Source organism: Suricata suricatta, chromosome 6 (assembly GCF_006229205.1).
Source record: "Suricata suricatta isolate VVHF042 chromosome 6, meerkat_22Aug2017_6uvM2_HiC, whole genome shotgun sequence".
Taxonomy (NCBI): Eukaryota; Metazoa; Chordata; class Mammalia; order Carnivora; family Herpestidae; genus Suricata; species Suricata suricatta.
In genome coordinates this window covers 134,974,018-134,989,696 of record NC_043705.1, presented here as the reverse complement: position 1 = coordinate 134,989,696, position 15,679 = coordinate 134,974,018, and the positions used below count along the sequence as shown (strand labels likewise).

Here is a 15,679-nt window from a genome sequence, read left to right as displayed (position 1 = left end):
ACAGATGAGGCTCCACAGGCCCATGTGGACAGTTAACCTAATACACGTACTTTTGTTTCAAAAAGTACATATTACAGAAATGACTTTTTGAAATGATTTCTAAATATCACTTTTATAATACAGATACTGACACAATTTCACGAGGGAAATGCACGTGCCTGCTGTTTGTGGACAGGTCTCCAGTCAAAGTAGCAGCCCTGCAAGTCAGAAAGATGGGTTTTCCCTGAATCCAAATATTCCCCTGGAGGGGCTCCAGAGACAGAAAAAAACGTGAAAATCCATAAAAGGAGAAAAAACAAGAAAAGGAGAGAAAGGCTCAGCTCAAGGGACAACTGCTTGCAAATCCACATCTTCCCCCAGCCCCCCGGACCCCCAGCCCCTAAGTGAGGAAGACGATCACTCTGGTGACCCCCTCCTGTAACACGACCCTTACAAACAGAATGCACTCAAAAAAGAGGTCAAATCACCTCTTTTCCCCCATAAAGCAATGTCCTCGCATACAATCAAGGCAAGGAACGTGAGAACATGATTTATCGAACTGCCTTTCTAATTTGGCAAAACACCCGAAAACACAGTCCGACTTGGATTAACTGGACGTCCTCAAAAGGCAGAAAACATGCTTTGACATCAAAAAGCAACATTCACTCAAACTTGAGGGGTCGTTAAAGAGAATGAAGGTGGGGACTCACGTATATTTGATTTCTCTTGTATCGCTGGTACAGGTTATGCATGATGGACCCCCCGTGGAGCTCCGTCAGGGCAGCCATGTCATCCACGCCCTCCTCCGTCATGGGGTGCATCACGGTGACCTTCTGGGGCGTGATGGTGCCCTGCTTGTAAGTGAACACCTGAGAGCAGAACGGATTCAGTTGTTTAATCATCAGCAAGGAACGGTTTCCACACACGTCTCCCACCTTAAAATACAATCTCACTACGGTTTGGGCAACAAGAGCCTGAACTGGCCAATAAAAGGTATACTGCAGACAACTCTGTCATTTTCTCTGTGCACCTATCTATTTTTAAAGGAACTATTATTTGACAAAGGCTATTAGATATTCCTAAAAGACATCAGGTCAAGTGCTAGCCATCCCTTGGAAATCACAGAAATCAAATTCACAGATCACGTCTCTGCATATTTCTCCTGTTGCTATAAATCAGTCACCGTTAAGACACTGGCTAACCAAACTGACTTTTAGAAAGTAATTTGGCTTCACTGCATAAGGTTTCACATGGGATCACAGAGTGTATTTCAAAACTTTATCACAAAAGTTCTTCAATTTAAGTGTTACATAAATTCACCACGCAGTCTACGTATTTGTTCAAAGAGTGGAACACATCTTCACAGAATGGTCAAGAAATATCCGTGGACTCTATCCCCTCTCCAACAGCAGCCAAATCCCTTCTCCGATTTAAAATAAAACTGGTGTGTTTGATAGTCTATCTTCCTTAAATATCAAACACCACTGGTGAGTGCCGCATACACACGGTAGCATGTATGTGAGAGAACTCGGATATTTCGAGACTGATTACTGGATCTCCATGTATTTCTGAAATGCTTTTGGATCACTGATTTTGATTTAGGATTTAACCATATAGGGGCACCTGGCTGGTTGAGTTGGTAAAGGATGTGATTCTTGATCTTGGGATTGTAAGTTTGAGCCCCACATTGGGTGTAGAGATTACTTAAAAATAAAATCTTACAAAAAAGAAAAAGATTAACCATATTAAGTCAGCTCCATTTGACGATCAAAGTGTGGCCAGTTTTACATATAAACTCATGTACATAACAAAATCATTTGATTATGGTGTCTATTTTCTACTTCTACAATACTCATCCTTAAAAGACACGAATATATAAAAACAAGGACATAAATAACATGAAAATGTATAGTCCTCACATGCACACATACTTCACATGTGCACATGCACAAAACGACTTTCTGGAAAAGTATCTCCAGAACTTCCTGATTGGGGAATTCTATTTTTAAATATTGACCAGATGCCTACATGGCAACAAATAGCATGTTATTGCAAAAGAGAATGACACACCACAGAGAGCACAAGTACCAATCCCATGGTTTTCAGAAGCCATGGAAAAGGGCATGTTTTATTTTTCTAGAGAAAAAAAAAATAAAACTTCAGCCGTGGCATTTCTGCCACATGAACCACATGACTTGGTCAAAACCAGTCTTGAGAAAGTGCTGGAGGCTAGGGCAGAGCCGACCATCCTTTCCCAGGACCAGCCACTTCCCCCAGCTGCTTCCTGGGCACACACATCCACCAAGAGATGCGCAAGCCCCAGCGGCCGCACCTCCTGGCAAGGACCCCCCTCCACATAGGCACCCACCGTGCAGGACAGGCCTGGGGCCTGAGCAGGGAGTGTGGGGCGGGGTGCGCGATGGCCAAGATAACAGGTATTAAAGAAAAACAACGCACAGGGATATTCAAGGGTGTAGACATGCTTCTAAGACACTGACCTTTCATCCTAACTCAAACACCATGGAGGAACATTGAAGAAACAGAGATTTAGGTCAAAAGTAGAGGTCGTTTTGGAGCAATCTGGAAAATGCAGAGCAGCTAAAACTCTCCGCCCTTCCCCAGCTTTGCTACACGCCACTGATGCTAATCCGGGCGGGTTTCCTAGAAACACTAACAAGCGGGCTGGCACTGGGGTCTTCAGCTGCAGTGACTGGGGGCGGGGGGGGTGGTGCAAAAGTAGAACTTGTCTAGCCCCGCGAACCCCCGGCCAGCTGAGGGCTGCAGGGAAGAGTCCCCATGTCACCTTTCTCCTCACTCCGCTTGCTCAAAGCTCCTGCCACACAGCGGACAGAGGGGCGGGGTGGTGGCTGAGGTTCCCAGGAAAACGTGCTTGCGGGAAATATGACAGGGCATCGGAGCCAGTGTGACGGGCTCTTGCTCACACTCCCCCGGGACTCACCCTCACTACGTCCTTCCCAACGCGGAAACAGCTCTTCCTGCTGATGGAGGATGCTGAGGATTCCAGGATTTGAGGACAGGAATACTGAAGAATACTGAAATTGTCATCTGTATTTATATTGATTCTGCCTTTTGGAAATAATCAGATAGAGCCTACAACACTGAGACACTAAACATACACACACACGTTATGTTTATATATATGTATATACATATGTTTATATATACGTTTATACATACATATAACTAAATGTTCACGTCATCTGTGATCATGTCATTGTTTTTTCCAATTCCCTGGGAATAGCAAGACAATGCATGAGCTGAAATACAGAGCTGGGCACACGTACTGAGAGAAACGGCCACATATTTTCGAGTTCCCCACCTTCATACATTTATTTGTCTTCAGGTTTTCAGGAGCATTCGGTGTGTAAAATGTGGACACATGCAGTGGGAAAATCCATTGAACTAGATCAGTCCTTCCCATGGTCTCAAGAAGACAGAAACAGGATGGCAGATAATAGTTACACAAATAAGAGGAGCGCCTGGGTGGCTCAGTAGGTTAAGCCTCCAACTTCAGCTCAGGTCATGATCTCATGGTTTGTGGGTTCGAGCCTCGCCTCAGGCTCTGTGCTGACAGCTCAGAGCCTGGAGCCTGCTTGCGATTCTGTGTCTCCCTCTCTCTCTGCCCCTCCCCCGATGGTGCTCTGTCTCTCTCTGTCTCAAAATTAAATAAAAAACATTAAAAAAAAGAGAGAATACTCATTAAAAAAAATAGTTACATAAATAAGAGACTACAAACAGGAAAAAAAAAAAAAAGACCAAAATGTTATGCCACCTGCTGCTGCTCAAAACACTGATGACCCCGCAAAGGAGAATATGTAGACAATGTATTTGTGAAGGAAAGGCAAAGACAGCCACCTCCCGAGATGGGCTAATATCTGTGAAGATTCCAGAATGGCGCATGGTGCACTGTCGGTGCTAAATAAGTGTCCGAGAAATTAAGGAAATGCATTCATTTGAGCAAATATTTACTGGCGTGGTCTAAGCACTGAGAATATAGTTTACATTCCAACAAGGGGAAGGAAATAAAACCAAATACACAAGTAACTAACACAGATGGTGATGAATCTTTATGAAGACATAAATCAGGGTTTAGGGACCACGAACCAACACGCGTTACTTAGTACTAAGTATGTGAGGACAGCCTCACTAATAGGGTCTCTACTCCGATGCTACCAGAAGGAATGAATGGGATCAGCCCCCTGTATTCAGTGCATCAATGCACACTGGTTGAATAAACACCTGATTTAATTCAGAAAGATTTCAAAGGATTCATGAGACCCACAGTCTTATTCAAGAATTTTTAAAAATATTATTTATTTTTGATACAGAGACAGAGCACGAGCAGGGGAGGGGCAGAGGGAGAGGGAGACACAGAATCAGAAGCAGGCTCCAGGCTCTGAGCTGTCAGCACAGAGCCTGACGTGGGGCTCAAACCCACAAACTGGGAGATCATGACCTGAGCCTAAGTTGGATCCTCAACCAACTGAGCCAACCAGGCATCTCTTATTCAAGAATTTTTAAGGAGAGTCCTTTTCAGTATCAAAAGTCATTACCATGTGCAACCATTAAAAGAGGGTATTTGTTACCTAAGATTATTCCCAAATAGCAGGAGAACTCTAGGTTTTCAGAATGGGATTATTTTTACAGGAACTTTTGGGGAACACACAGCCTGAATACCAACATTCATTCCTAAGAATTCAACTCAGAATAAATAGAGTTACTCCAGTGGAGCATATAGTAGGAGGAAGTGGTAAGGTTAAAAAATGGAGCAAAATATGGAAGATTAATAGACAGGAAACCAATTTAGAGAAAACGGAGCCTCAGAACAAACAGCTCCTGTTATAGAAATACAAGCCACGGTCACAAGACGGGCTGGATTAAGCAGGGAGAACAAAGGAAACCAACAACATTATAGGAAAAGCAACTCAGAAGGCTTGCCTAGCACGAGGTCCACTTCTACGTGAAAATTAAAACGTAGGAAGTCAGTAAAAAATAGCTGAGCCACTATCAATCCACTTTGGCCTTGGAGCTTTTCAAGGTCTATTTAAGTAATCTCTGCACCCAACGTGGGGCTCAAACTCACAACCCCGAGATCAAGCGTCGCATGCTCTTCTAACTGAGCCAACCAGGTGCCCCAATCTACTTTTAACTTTAGGATAGCACGTGTATTGCAAGGAAACTCCCACCACGTGAATGCAAGAGTTTCCATAACACAAAGGTTTACTTACACACACCTCTCTTATTACACATCATTAGAAGCCCCAGTCATTACATTCAGCTTTTCCAATCAAAGAGAAAGGAAAAAGAAAGTAATCCTGTTAGGTCCTCCCCTGACTGACAGATGGGGGTAGAAGGTATTCTCGATCTGGGCAACCTCCTCTCACTGCATCCTAGAATTTCTGCTAGAGTAGTTTTTTTTTTCTTTTATAGTTTATTGTCATGTTGGTTTCCATATAACACCCAGTGCTCATCCCAACAAGTGCCCCTCTCCATGACCACCACCTCCCTTCCCTCCCCACCCCCTCCAACCCTCAGTTTGTTCTCAGTATCTAAGAGTCTCTTATGGTTTGCCTCCCTCCCTCTCCTTAACTATTTTTTCCCCTTCCCCTCCCCTTTTGGTCCTTTGTTAAGTTTCTCTTGTTCCACATATGAGTGAAAACATAGGGTATCTGTCCTTCTCTGCCTGACTTATTTCACTCAGCATAACACCCTCAAGGTCCATCCACATTGCTACAAATGACCAGATTTCATACTTTCTCATTGCCAGATAGTACTCCATTGTATAGATAAACCACATCTTCTTGATCCATTCGTCAGTTGATGGACATTTAGGCTCTTTCCATGATTTGGCTATTGTTGACAGTGCCGCTATGAACATTGGGGTCCATGTGCCCCTATGCGTCAGCACTCCTGTGTCCCTTGGGTAAATTCCTAGCAGTGCTATTGCTGGGTCATAGGGGAGGTCTAGTGTTCATTTTCTGAGGACCCTCCACACTGCTTTCCAGAGCAGCTGCACCAGTTTACATTCCCACTAACAGGGTAGGAGGGTGCCCGTTTCTCCACATCCTCTCCAGCATCTAGTCTCCTGATTTGTTCATTTTAGACATAGAGTAGTTTTTTTTAATGTTTATTTTTGAGAGACACAGAGAGAGAGATGGGGGGGGAGGTGTGCACGAGCAGAGGGGAAAGCAGAGAAAGGGAGACAGAGGATCCGAAGACGGTCCCACACTGACAGCACAGAGCACAACGTACGGTTTGAACTCACGAACTGCAAGATCATGACCTGACCCAATTTCAGATGTTTTAACAGACCAATCCACCCAAGCACCCCATCAGCTAGAGCAGCTCTGAATTCGGCACCCCTCCTCCACCCACGGAACACGTGGCAATATCTGTAAACCGTTCTGATGGTCAGAAACACCACAGAATTATCTAGTCCAAATGTCAAGAGTGCCAGGTTGAGATACTCTGGTCTAGAATGGCCAACTCACCAGAGGTCTAGACACATCCTAGAAAAAATGGGAATGAGCCAAGGCCTATAAACAAAATCTTTCATAAAATATAAGAATGCTTTTTAAAACAAAGACAGAAAAACACTGAATGGGGGCTAATCAAAGGTCAGCATGACACTGATCTACAATTTCGTTTTTGGTTCTTCCTTATTTGTCCTAAGTTAAGGAGGGTAGGAGTGACAATAATGATGCTTTCTAGGCACTGGGGTTTGCTTACATGTGTGTTACCAGTTTCTACCTGGATCATAGCATGGTCAGGTGGTAATGGACCAGCTCTTTCTTGTTCCTACCCTGCCTGGGGCTGCCCTCCAGTGTCTGGGCCACATGTAGCCCGCTACCCTCCATGAGGCCTCAGCCACAAGGCGATCCTCGAAGATGCCAACAAGGTAAAGGGCACCAGGTCAAACTCCTCTTGATTCTGCTTCGGGTACCGTTTTCTAGCTCCTGGGACAGCCTGTAATCGCTTATTACCTCACTTAATTTTTTTTTTATGTTTTTATTTATTTTTGAGAGAGAGACAGCATGAGCAGGGGAGGGTCAGAGAGAGGAGAGACACAATCTGAAGCAGGCTCCAGGCTCTGAGCTAGCTGTCAGCACAGAGCCCGACGTTGGGCTCAAACCCATGAACCGTGAGATCATGACCTGAGCCAAAGCCGGATGCTCAACAGACTGAGCCACCCCCTCACGGTCCCCCACTCTAGGACCTCAGGTCAGTCTCTCTTAACTCGTTTGACCCCAGCCTATAGTTAAACATGTTTTATCCTGGGAAATACCACACAACACAGGTTCATAAAACACTGGTCACAATGTTGGACACACCTCAGTCTTTTCTATTCTGTTCCTTTTAAATGCAGGCTGTCACCCTGTAAACTGATTTCACATCTACTGTGGGCTGTGAACCGTGGTTTGAAAACTCCACAAAGGCAAGAAGCATGTCTAGCTCATTCCTCGGTGCCAGGCTTGGCCCGTTATACAGACTCCATAAACACGGAATAAACACGGAATAAAGGGTCCTGGTTTCCAAAATGATCGGAATATGAAAGAAGAGGCAAGGTCGGGTAATGACCAAAACAGGGCTGTAGACTACCCGAGGCAGATCCGGCTGGATTCGTTTCTCCTGGATCTGGGCTTCCGACAGCTTCAGGAGAGCGAGCGCAGTTCTTAGACCTGCCCTGGCCCCTGATTTTTTTCCACCTGCAAAGCAAGAATGGTAACAGCAATACCTAACTCAGAATTATCATGAAAGCTAAATAATGTAGGTAAAAGTCCCGGTGACTGGCACAAATGAGGGCTCGGAAAAAGGTACCTATTCCCACAAGGGGGGCATAATGCAAGGAAGAGCATAGAACATTCTAGAAGGAAATGAATCCACTGTCCTCACACAGAGGAGCCCAGACTCCTTAGACTCGAGCCTGGAGATTAGCTGTGTGAACAAGGCAGTGACCAACAGGGAGGGTACACATTCAGTTCTACATACTTTAGGACAATCTAACCTGTACGTTATCTGATGAGAAGCCAATGTGTTTTCTTCTCTCTCGATCCCTTTGCACAAATCTGGCTGGGCTTGTTCCGGTTTTCTCCGGATTTGACATCGCTTCTTGGGGGTGCCTCTCTTAATCCCGTGTCCCTCTTTCTTTCATTTATTGACTCAATAACTCATGACTGAAAGTACGATCGATGACAGAGGGTAAGACTTCTGTCTCCTGACCCATGGCTACACTGAGCAGTCATGGAAACCAAACATGAGCTTTCTCATGGCAGCCCCACTGACCCAGGGCTCTCAGTGGCTGTGGATGCCCGTGGGCACCCTATGGGAGTCTGAGAGACAGTGGCTTGCTTTCACTGCTGCCCCACGAGCCTGCAGGAAGTAGATGGGGCACAGAAATGTGAAGTCTACTAGAAAGTTCCACGGCAATCTTATCAAAAGTAAAAGGGTACACGCCTACTCTCCTAGGGTGCGGGAAGAAAATGGCCATAGTCCCTTGCTTTCGGCTCCAATTTGTCAGAGATTTAGAAATTTAGTTACAGGGCACAGGGAGGGAAAATCATCTTTACATTAATGTTTGGTTACTAGAATCGCCCAGGGTGAGCTTTTGGAAAATGGACGACTAAATACAGATAGAAGGAAGATTGATATTTCCTTGTTCGGAGATTCAAATAGTTTGTGAGATTAAGCCATTTTTTAAACATTAGGTTATTTATTTTGAGAGGGAAGGAGCAAGTGAGGGAGGGGCAGAGTGACAGGGAGGCAGATCCCAAGCAGGCTCTGCATGCTCAGTGCAGAGCCTGATGTGGGGCTCAACCCATCAACTGTGAGATCATGATCTGAGCCAAAAGCATGAGTCAAACACATAATCCACCGAGCCACCCAGGCACTGCTGATTAATTTAAATTGTCATCAGGTTCTCAGTGCCCAACGCCACAGGGTGCATAGCATCTGGGTACAAAACCGGCAAAAGGCTGGGCAGAGGCACTTGGCACTTAGTGACTGGGGGCTGTGTGCCTCAGACACACTGAGGATATTCCCTCGTGTGATCCAAGGCAGAGAACGTCGCACTGTTGCTCATTTTTTGGAGGATGAATTCACAAAGGATCAGAGAAGTTGGGCAACCTGCCCAAAGACACACAGTACAGCTAGCATTTGATTCCCTGTGATTGTGGAATCACCTCACCTCACCCAGGTGAGGCCGACCTAGAGGGACACCAGTTCAGAGTTAGTGTGTGGCATTTCACTCCGCCACTTCCTGGCTGGGAATCTGGGCGTTTCCTCTGCTGTTTTTCATTTACCATATCTAGTTCCCTCAATTGCCATTTGTGTCAGGCTGTGAGCTGGACCCTGGGAATGCAATGATGACCCTGGGAATGCAGTACACGACCTGTCATTCAAAGAGCCTCCCGATTACCAAGAGATCAAAAAAATGAGCCATGGCCGCCGTACGGTGGGGCTGGAACAGAGGAAACGCCAGGGAATGGAGGGAACCAGCCACACGGGACAGACGCGGCCAGGGAGGTGCAGATGCCAAGGCAAGACCATTAGGGGCACCTGCGTAGGGGGGTGTGACCAGGGCAGGGCGTGGGGGGCCCCGGTGCCCCGCAGCAACACTTGGCCTCTGACCTGAGGTGGGGCTGACGCTTCTCCACCTACGATTCAGCATCACAAACAACTCGTGTCAAACGTGACCCCGTCACCGCTCTTCCAGACAAACTGAAGAAATCTCGCTACGAGATGTAATTCAAGAAGTCCGACCTCCTAGAAACCCCACAGGAAAGAAATGTCTGAATCACTTCTACAAGTAATCACTACAAACACTGTGGTCCCTGGAATGGAGGGTTTCTTCTTGCGGCGCCTGGGAGGGATCAGCTGGTTAGGTGTCAGACCCTTGATTTTGGCTCAAGGTTGTGAGTTCAACCTCAGGATTGTGAGATCAAGCCTGTGCTCAGAGTGCAGCCGGCTTGGGATTCTCTTTCTCTCCCTTTCTTTTTGTCTCTCCCCTCCTCCATGCTCTCTCTCACTAAAATAAAATTTAAAATAACATCCTTTTAATTGGAGAGTTTCCAGGCACCCTAGGTGTCGATTAAGTGTCTTTAAAAAAAATTTTTTTTTAACGTGTATTTTTGAGAGAGAGACAGAGCACGAGCAGGGGAGGGGCAGACAGAAAGGGAGACACAGAATCTGAAGCAGGCTCCAGGCTCTGAGCTGTCAGCACAGAGCCTGACACGGGGCTCGAACCCACAAACTGGGAGATCATAACTTGAGCTGAAGTCAGGTGTTTAACCGACTGAGCCACTCAGGAGCCCCAAGCGTCTGACTCCTGATCTAGGCTCAGGTCATGATCTCATTGTTTGTGAGATCAAGCCCTGTGCTGACCCCATGGAGCCTGCTTGGGATTCTCTCTCTCTCTCAAAATAAACAAACTTAAATAAAAATTGGAGGGTTTCTCCCTGCATTCACGTGCACAAATAACACCCCACCAAAAGCATCAGCAATGATACACACAACGCAACGAAGACACAAAACTTCAGCAAGCTGGTAGCTGAGTAGTCAACCTTTACCGCTGAGCACAAATCTTTCTGAGGATAGTCTAGAGTTTCCAGACAGACCAGGAAGAGTACGCCTCTCAGAAGCCTCAGGGCATCTGGGTGGCTCAGGTCGTGATCTTGCGGTTCCAGAGTTCGAGCCCCACATGGGGCTCTCTGCGGTCAGTGCAGAGCCGGCTTCCGATCCTGTCCTCCTCCTCTCTCGGTCCCTCCCCCGCTTGAGTGCGCACGCTCTGTCTCTCTCTCAGAAATAAACAAACATCTAAGAGCCTGAGAATTGTAAAACTACAGGAAGCTAACATGTGGACAGGACACGGCCGGGGGGCAGACCCCCACCACACAACGAGCAGTGCAAAATGCCAACTACCTCTCTTGCATGGGCAACTGTCCCCAGCCGGGAAGGTCTAGGTGACACCTGGCCCTGATCTCTGCGGGTGAACTTGAGAGAAAAAAGTGAGCTGTCACAGTGAGTGGGCAGAGTCAGAAGGAACGACTATCGCACACGCGTGAAAGCACATGCTGGTGCTCGCTGGGTAAGGACATTAGGAGGAAACGGAGGTCTTAAATTGGAATTTATGGGGGACACTTAGGAATGGAGATTTTACAGAAGAATTATGGGCCGATTCTAAGTGCTGAACTGTACTACTGTTTTATTCATAAAAGAAATTCTAGGAGAACCCACCTGAAAGCATCACACTTGGTCTTGCAGCTGTGCTAGGGAGGGTCATGCAAAACTCCCTCGTGCACATCACAAGATGGTCATGCCCTGACGTCGGTCTTTCCATGTTGAAGAATTTAGAAAGAAAAAGATGCCTTATACACATTTTTCTGATGTTTATTTTTGAGAGAGAGAATGCGCACAGGCGGCTGAGTGTTCAAGCAGGGAAGGGGCGCGGCGGAGGGAGGGACAGAGGGCCCATAGCAGGCTCTGGGCTGACGGCAGAGAGCCGGATGCAGGGCTCGAGCCCACGAACCTGAACCGTGAGATCGTGACCTGAGCAGAAGTCAGCCACTTACCCAACTGAGCCACCCAGGTGCCCTAAATATTTCTTTATGACAATCATATTAACTTAATTTATGACAAAACTATACTAGGCACACACATAATATAATCCTGTTTATTATTTTTTAATTTTTAAAAAATGTTTTCTTTATATTTGATAGAGAGAGAGACAGCGTGAAAGGGAGAAGGGCAGAGAGAGAGACACACAGCATCCAAAGACAGGCTTCAGGCTGTGAGCTGTCAGCACGGAGCCCGATGTGGGGCTTGAACCCACGAATGTGAGATAGTGACCTGATCCGAAGTGGAAGGCTTAACCAACTGAGCCACCCAGGCGCCCCCCTGTGTATTTCTTAAATGCACATACACAGATACACACACATACACACACCAGCAACTGCTTGCCCACAGATACACACACATGAGCAACTGTACGCTTAGGCATTCATTCTATATAAATGAAAGCTTACATTTGCACAAAAACATGCACACAAGCGTTTGTTCATAGCCACTTTTTATGTAAAATGCGAAAGCTGGAAAAGGCCAGTCCCAGAAGGTGACACAGGCTATGATCCCACTTACAGAATATTCTTGCAACGACAAAATTATAGAGCATGAAGGACAGACTGGTGGTTGCCAGAAGTTACAAAGGGAGGGGGGATGAGAAGGGGATGGGTGGAGTTATAAAGGGGCCACACGCTGGATCCCATGCTGATGGACAGGGTCTGTCTCTGGACGCCACGTCAGGACCCTGACTGGCTCTCGTGCTGGAGAAAGAGTAGGTGAAGGGTATGTGGAATCATTCTGTATTATTGCTCATGAATGCATGTGGAACTACAATAATCTCAACACAAAAAGTTAATAACAAAAAGAGTAACAATACATGCAAAAAGGCTAGAAGAAAATCTATCAGAAGTCCAATAATGGATCACAAGCTTGTATGTATTTTTCACTTTGTTTATTATACTTTTCTATCATTCTTTTCCTATTTTCTAAAAGTTTAAAAACATTTCTAGCCTTTAGGAAAATCAGTGCAGGGGCACCCAGATGGCTCAATGGGTTAAGCATCCAACTTCGGTCCAGGTTATAAGCTCACAGTTCAGGAGTTCAAGCCCCGGGTCGGGCTCTGTGCTGATAGCTCAGCCTGAAACCTTCTTTAGACTCTGTATCTCCTTCACTCTCTGTCCCTCCCCTGCTTGTGCTCTGTTTCTCTCTCTCAAAAATAAACATTAAAGAAATTTTTTTTAATCAGTCCAATCAAAATCATGATCAGTGAACATATCTGGATACATATAACTGATTCAATTTATATTTTTTAATGTTTTATTTATTTTTGTGAGAGAGAGACAGTGTGAGCAGGGGAGGGTCAGAGAGAGAGGGAGACACAGAATATCCAGGCTCTGAGCTAACTGTCAGCACAGAGCCTGACGTGGGGCTTGAACCTACGAACTGTGAGATGGTGACCTGAGCCAAAGCTGGACGCTCAACCAACTGAGCCACCCACGCGCCCCTGATTCAATCAGTTTTAAAAGTGACTATTACAGATCTACTTTCACAAAATAATGAAAACAAAATGCAATAGTACCCCCCTGCCCAGAGTCACCAGCTACTAGAAGGAAAAGAAGCGTTTCTCCTCTAATCCGCTTTTACTAAGCATGGTAAGTTTTAGCCCAGAGAAACCACAAGCAAGACGCATGGATTGCACAAAAGCCTACAGACCCAATTCTTGCTCCCATGCTCCTGAGACCACTGGTCCACCAACTTTTGCTTCTGGGGCTCCTTACTCTTGGTCCTAATGTCCTGGTCATGGTTCTAATTTTATGTGCTCCTTTCTGATCCCTCTCTTCCAAGTCAGAAGCCCAGATCCTGATAGCATGAACTCGAATTCTGGTAGCGAATTCCTAGAATTCCAAACCATCTTGATTTTTCAAAAGCGCCTCTACAGACAGACACCTCAAAAACAGACCTCCAAATCTTACCCTGTGCCTATCCCCTCTTCCTTTCCTCAGGAATACCACCTTTGACACCTGTGTCCAAGCTAGAAATCTGAGTCAGTCTTAAAACGCCCTCCCTGCTGTTGGCCATGTCTTCTTTCCGAGTCCTGGACTGGATGACCAACACTGCCTAGAACCCAAGTGCTCTCCCCTGCCTCCGCATGCTTCCCATTTTCCATCCAATGCCCACAATGCCTTCCTAGTAAGTCCCTCTGCTTCCTGTGTCCCATGGCATGAATCCAATGGTTCTTGGAGTCCAAGAAACATCTTTTAAGGCTGAGTTTTAATTTTAATGACTAAAAATTTTTTTTTACTAGTTTTAAAGACAAATTCTCCTGGCCCTGATAACTCTGAATTCAAAGAAATTTTCAGAGATAAAATTTTGGTTTCTTAGACTGGTGTTTCCCAAGCTGGGATCAACTAGGATCTAATGAGGTGAGGCCATTCAGGCCTGAACAGCATAGACCTAGATGGCTTTGAACCCAGTCTGCTTCCCACAGGCTAAGCAATCTTAACCAGTTCTGGGTACTCCACATGCTAGCCTTCTGTTTCATCGTCTATAAAATAAGGGTGGTAACACCTACTACCTCAGAGTGGTAGTGAGATCAGAGTAAGATAAGGCACATAAAGAATTTAGCACAGCTCTTGGTACTGAGCAAGCAACTCAAATATTTCACCGTTAGCCGTGTTGCTGTTACCAGTGGCATAATCTGACCATGCATTGATTGGAATTCTCACCATTTGCTCCCAGTCACTTCTAGGATGACAAAACATCTCCTTATGTGGTGGGATTTCCTACAATGCCTTTCCTGAGGGGCCCTTGCTACTTTTCCTACCAAACTGACTCTAGCCATTTACAGACTGACTTAGAGTTTCCCGCCCCCTTTTTCTATCCCTCGCATGTCCCACACTCCGTGAACTGTCCTGGGATCCATCCTGTCTTCCTCCAGGTGACCCCTCTTCCAAACCTCCACCCCCATGCCCAGCCCAGCTGCAGCGCCCTTCTTTCCCACAGCACCTTGGACAGAACCTCTTCTGTCAATTACCACCCTACGCTATCTCATCTTCTGTCCCGAGGAACCAGGACTGGCAGAACTTTCAGCTCCCGTGTGGACGCGGTGACTTCCTGGGGCCCCATGATGAAGAGCTGGACTGCAGGTGGCCTGGAGGGAAGGAGGGCAGGACCGAATGGGGATGCCACAGCCGTGGTGGACGCACTGTCATCCTCATACCGGACCAGTCCGTGAGGACCCAGGCTGCATCTCGCGAAGACGTCTGAGGTCTCCTTGCCCAGTCAAGCGTCTGGTACCAGGAGCTGCTCACCGTTTGCCAAAGCGACGCACACCAGCTGACCACCCGCGGTGCCGAGATCGTATGCTGAGCACCCCGTGCTGGTCATCTAACACTGAACGCCAAAGGCTGAGCTGTAAATCAGTGTTTTTCATTTACCGACTGCTTTGAAACAGCCTTAAACTGAATGACAGTCATTCTCTGGCCGTTCTTAAGTGAAACAAAAAAGGCATATTTTTTTTAAGAAGATACAGTTTTAAAAAATTTTATTTAATGTTTATTTATTTTTGAGACAGAGTGTGAGTGGAGGAGGGACGGAGAGAGAGAGGGAGACAGAATCGGAAGCAGGCTCCAGGCTCTGAGCCGGACAGAGCCCCACGCGGGGCTTGAATTCATGAACCATGAGATCGTGACCTGAGCTGAAGTTGGACGCCTACTTGACAGAGCCACCCGGTGCCCCGAAAAAGGCATATCTGAGCCAAGTATGTATCCATCTCAGAGTTTAAAAAAAGCCTAAGAAATTTCATGAATCTTAACTTTATGCACTGTGGTTTTTGCATGCCACTCATTTCCAAGTGTCAAGTAAGAAGAGCCTCAAGTTATTTATTAATCCAGTGAACAAACCCAGATTCAGAATGATTCCGGATTGAAGCCAAATGTCAGTTTGGCTACATATGTACAAAGGCACAAGAAGTCTGCTGGACTCAAACTTATGGTCCCAGAATCAGGAGAAAACACCACCCAGCTAATAGAAAAGGCGAGAAACAAAGCACAATAGGTCAGAACATGGAAGAAGAGCCCCCGCACCCCCCACTTCCCTTGCGGGCCAACCCCACCCCCGCCAA

The 15,679-nt window shown here is 46.2% G+C and overlaps 1 protein-coding gene across 1 annotated transcript in view; it reads right to left on the bottom strand.

The window, feature by feature from the left end:
• MYO10 (myosin X) overlaps positions 1-15,679 on the bottom strand; it is a 227,099-nt gene that overhangs the window by 127,760 nt on the left and 83,660 nt on the right. The window contains exon 3 of the mRNA XM_029941062.1: positions 690-848. Within this exon, the coding sequence (XP_029796922.1) occupies positions 690-848 (159 nt within the window). The remainder of the gene's footprint in view (positions 1-689; positions 849-15,679) is intronic.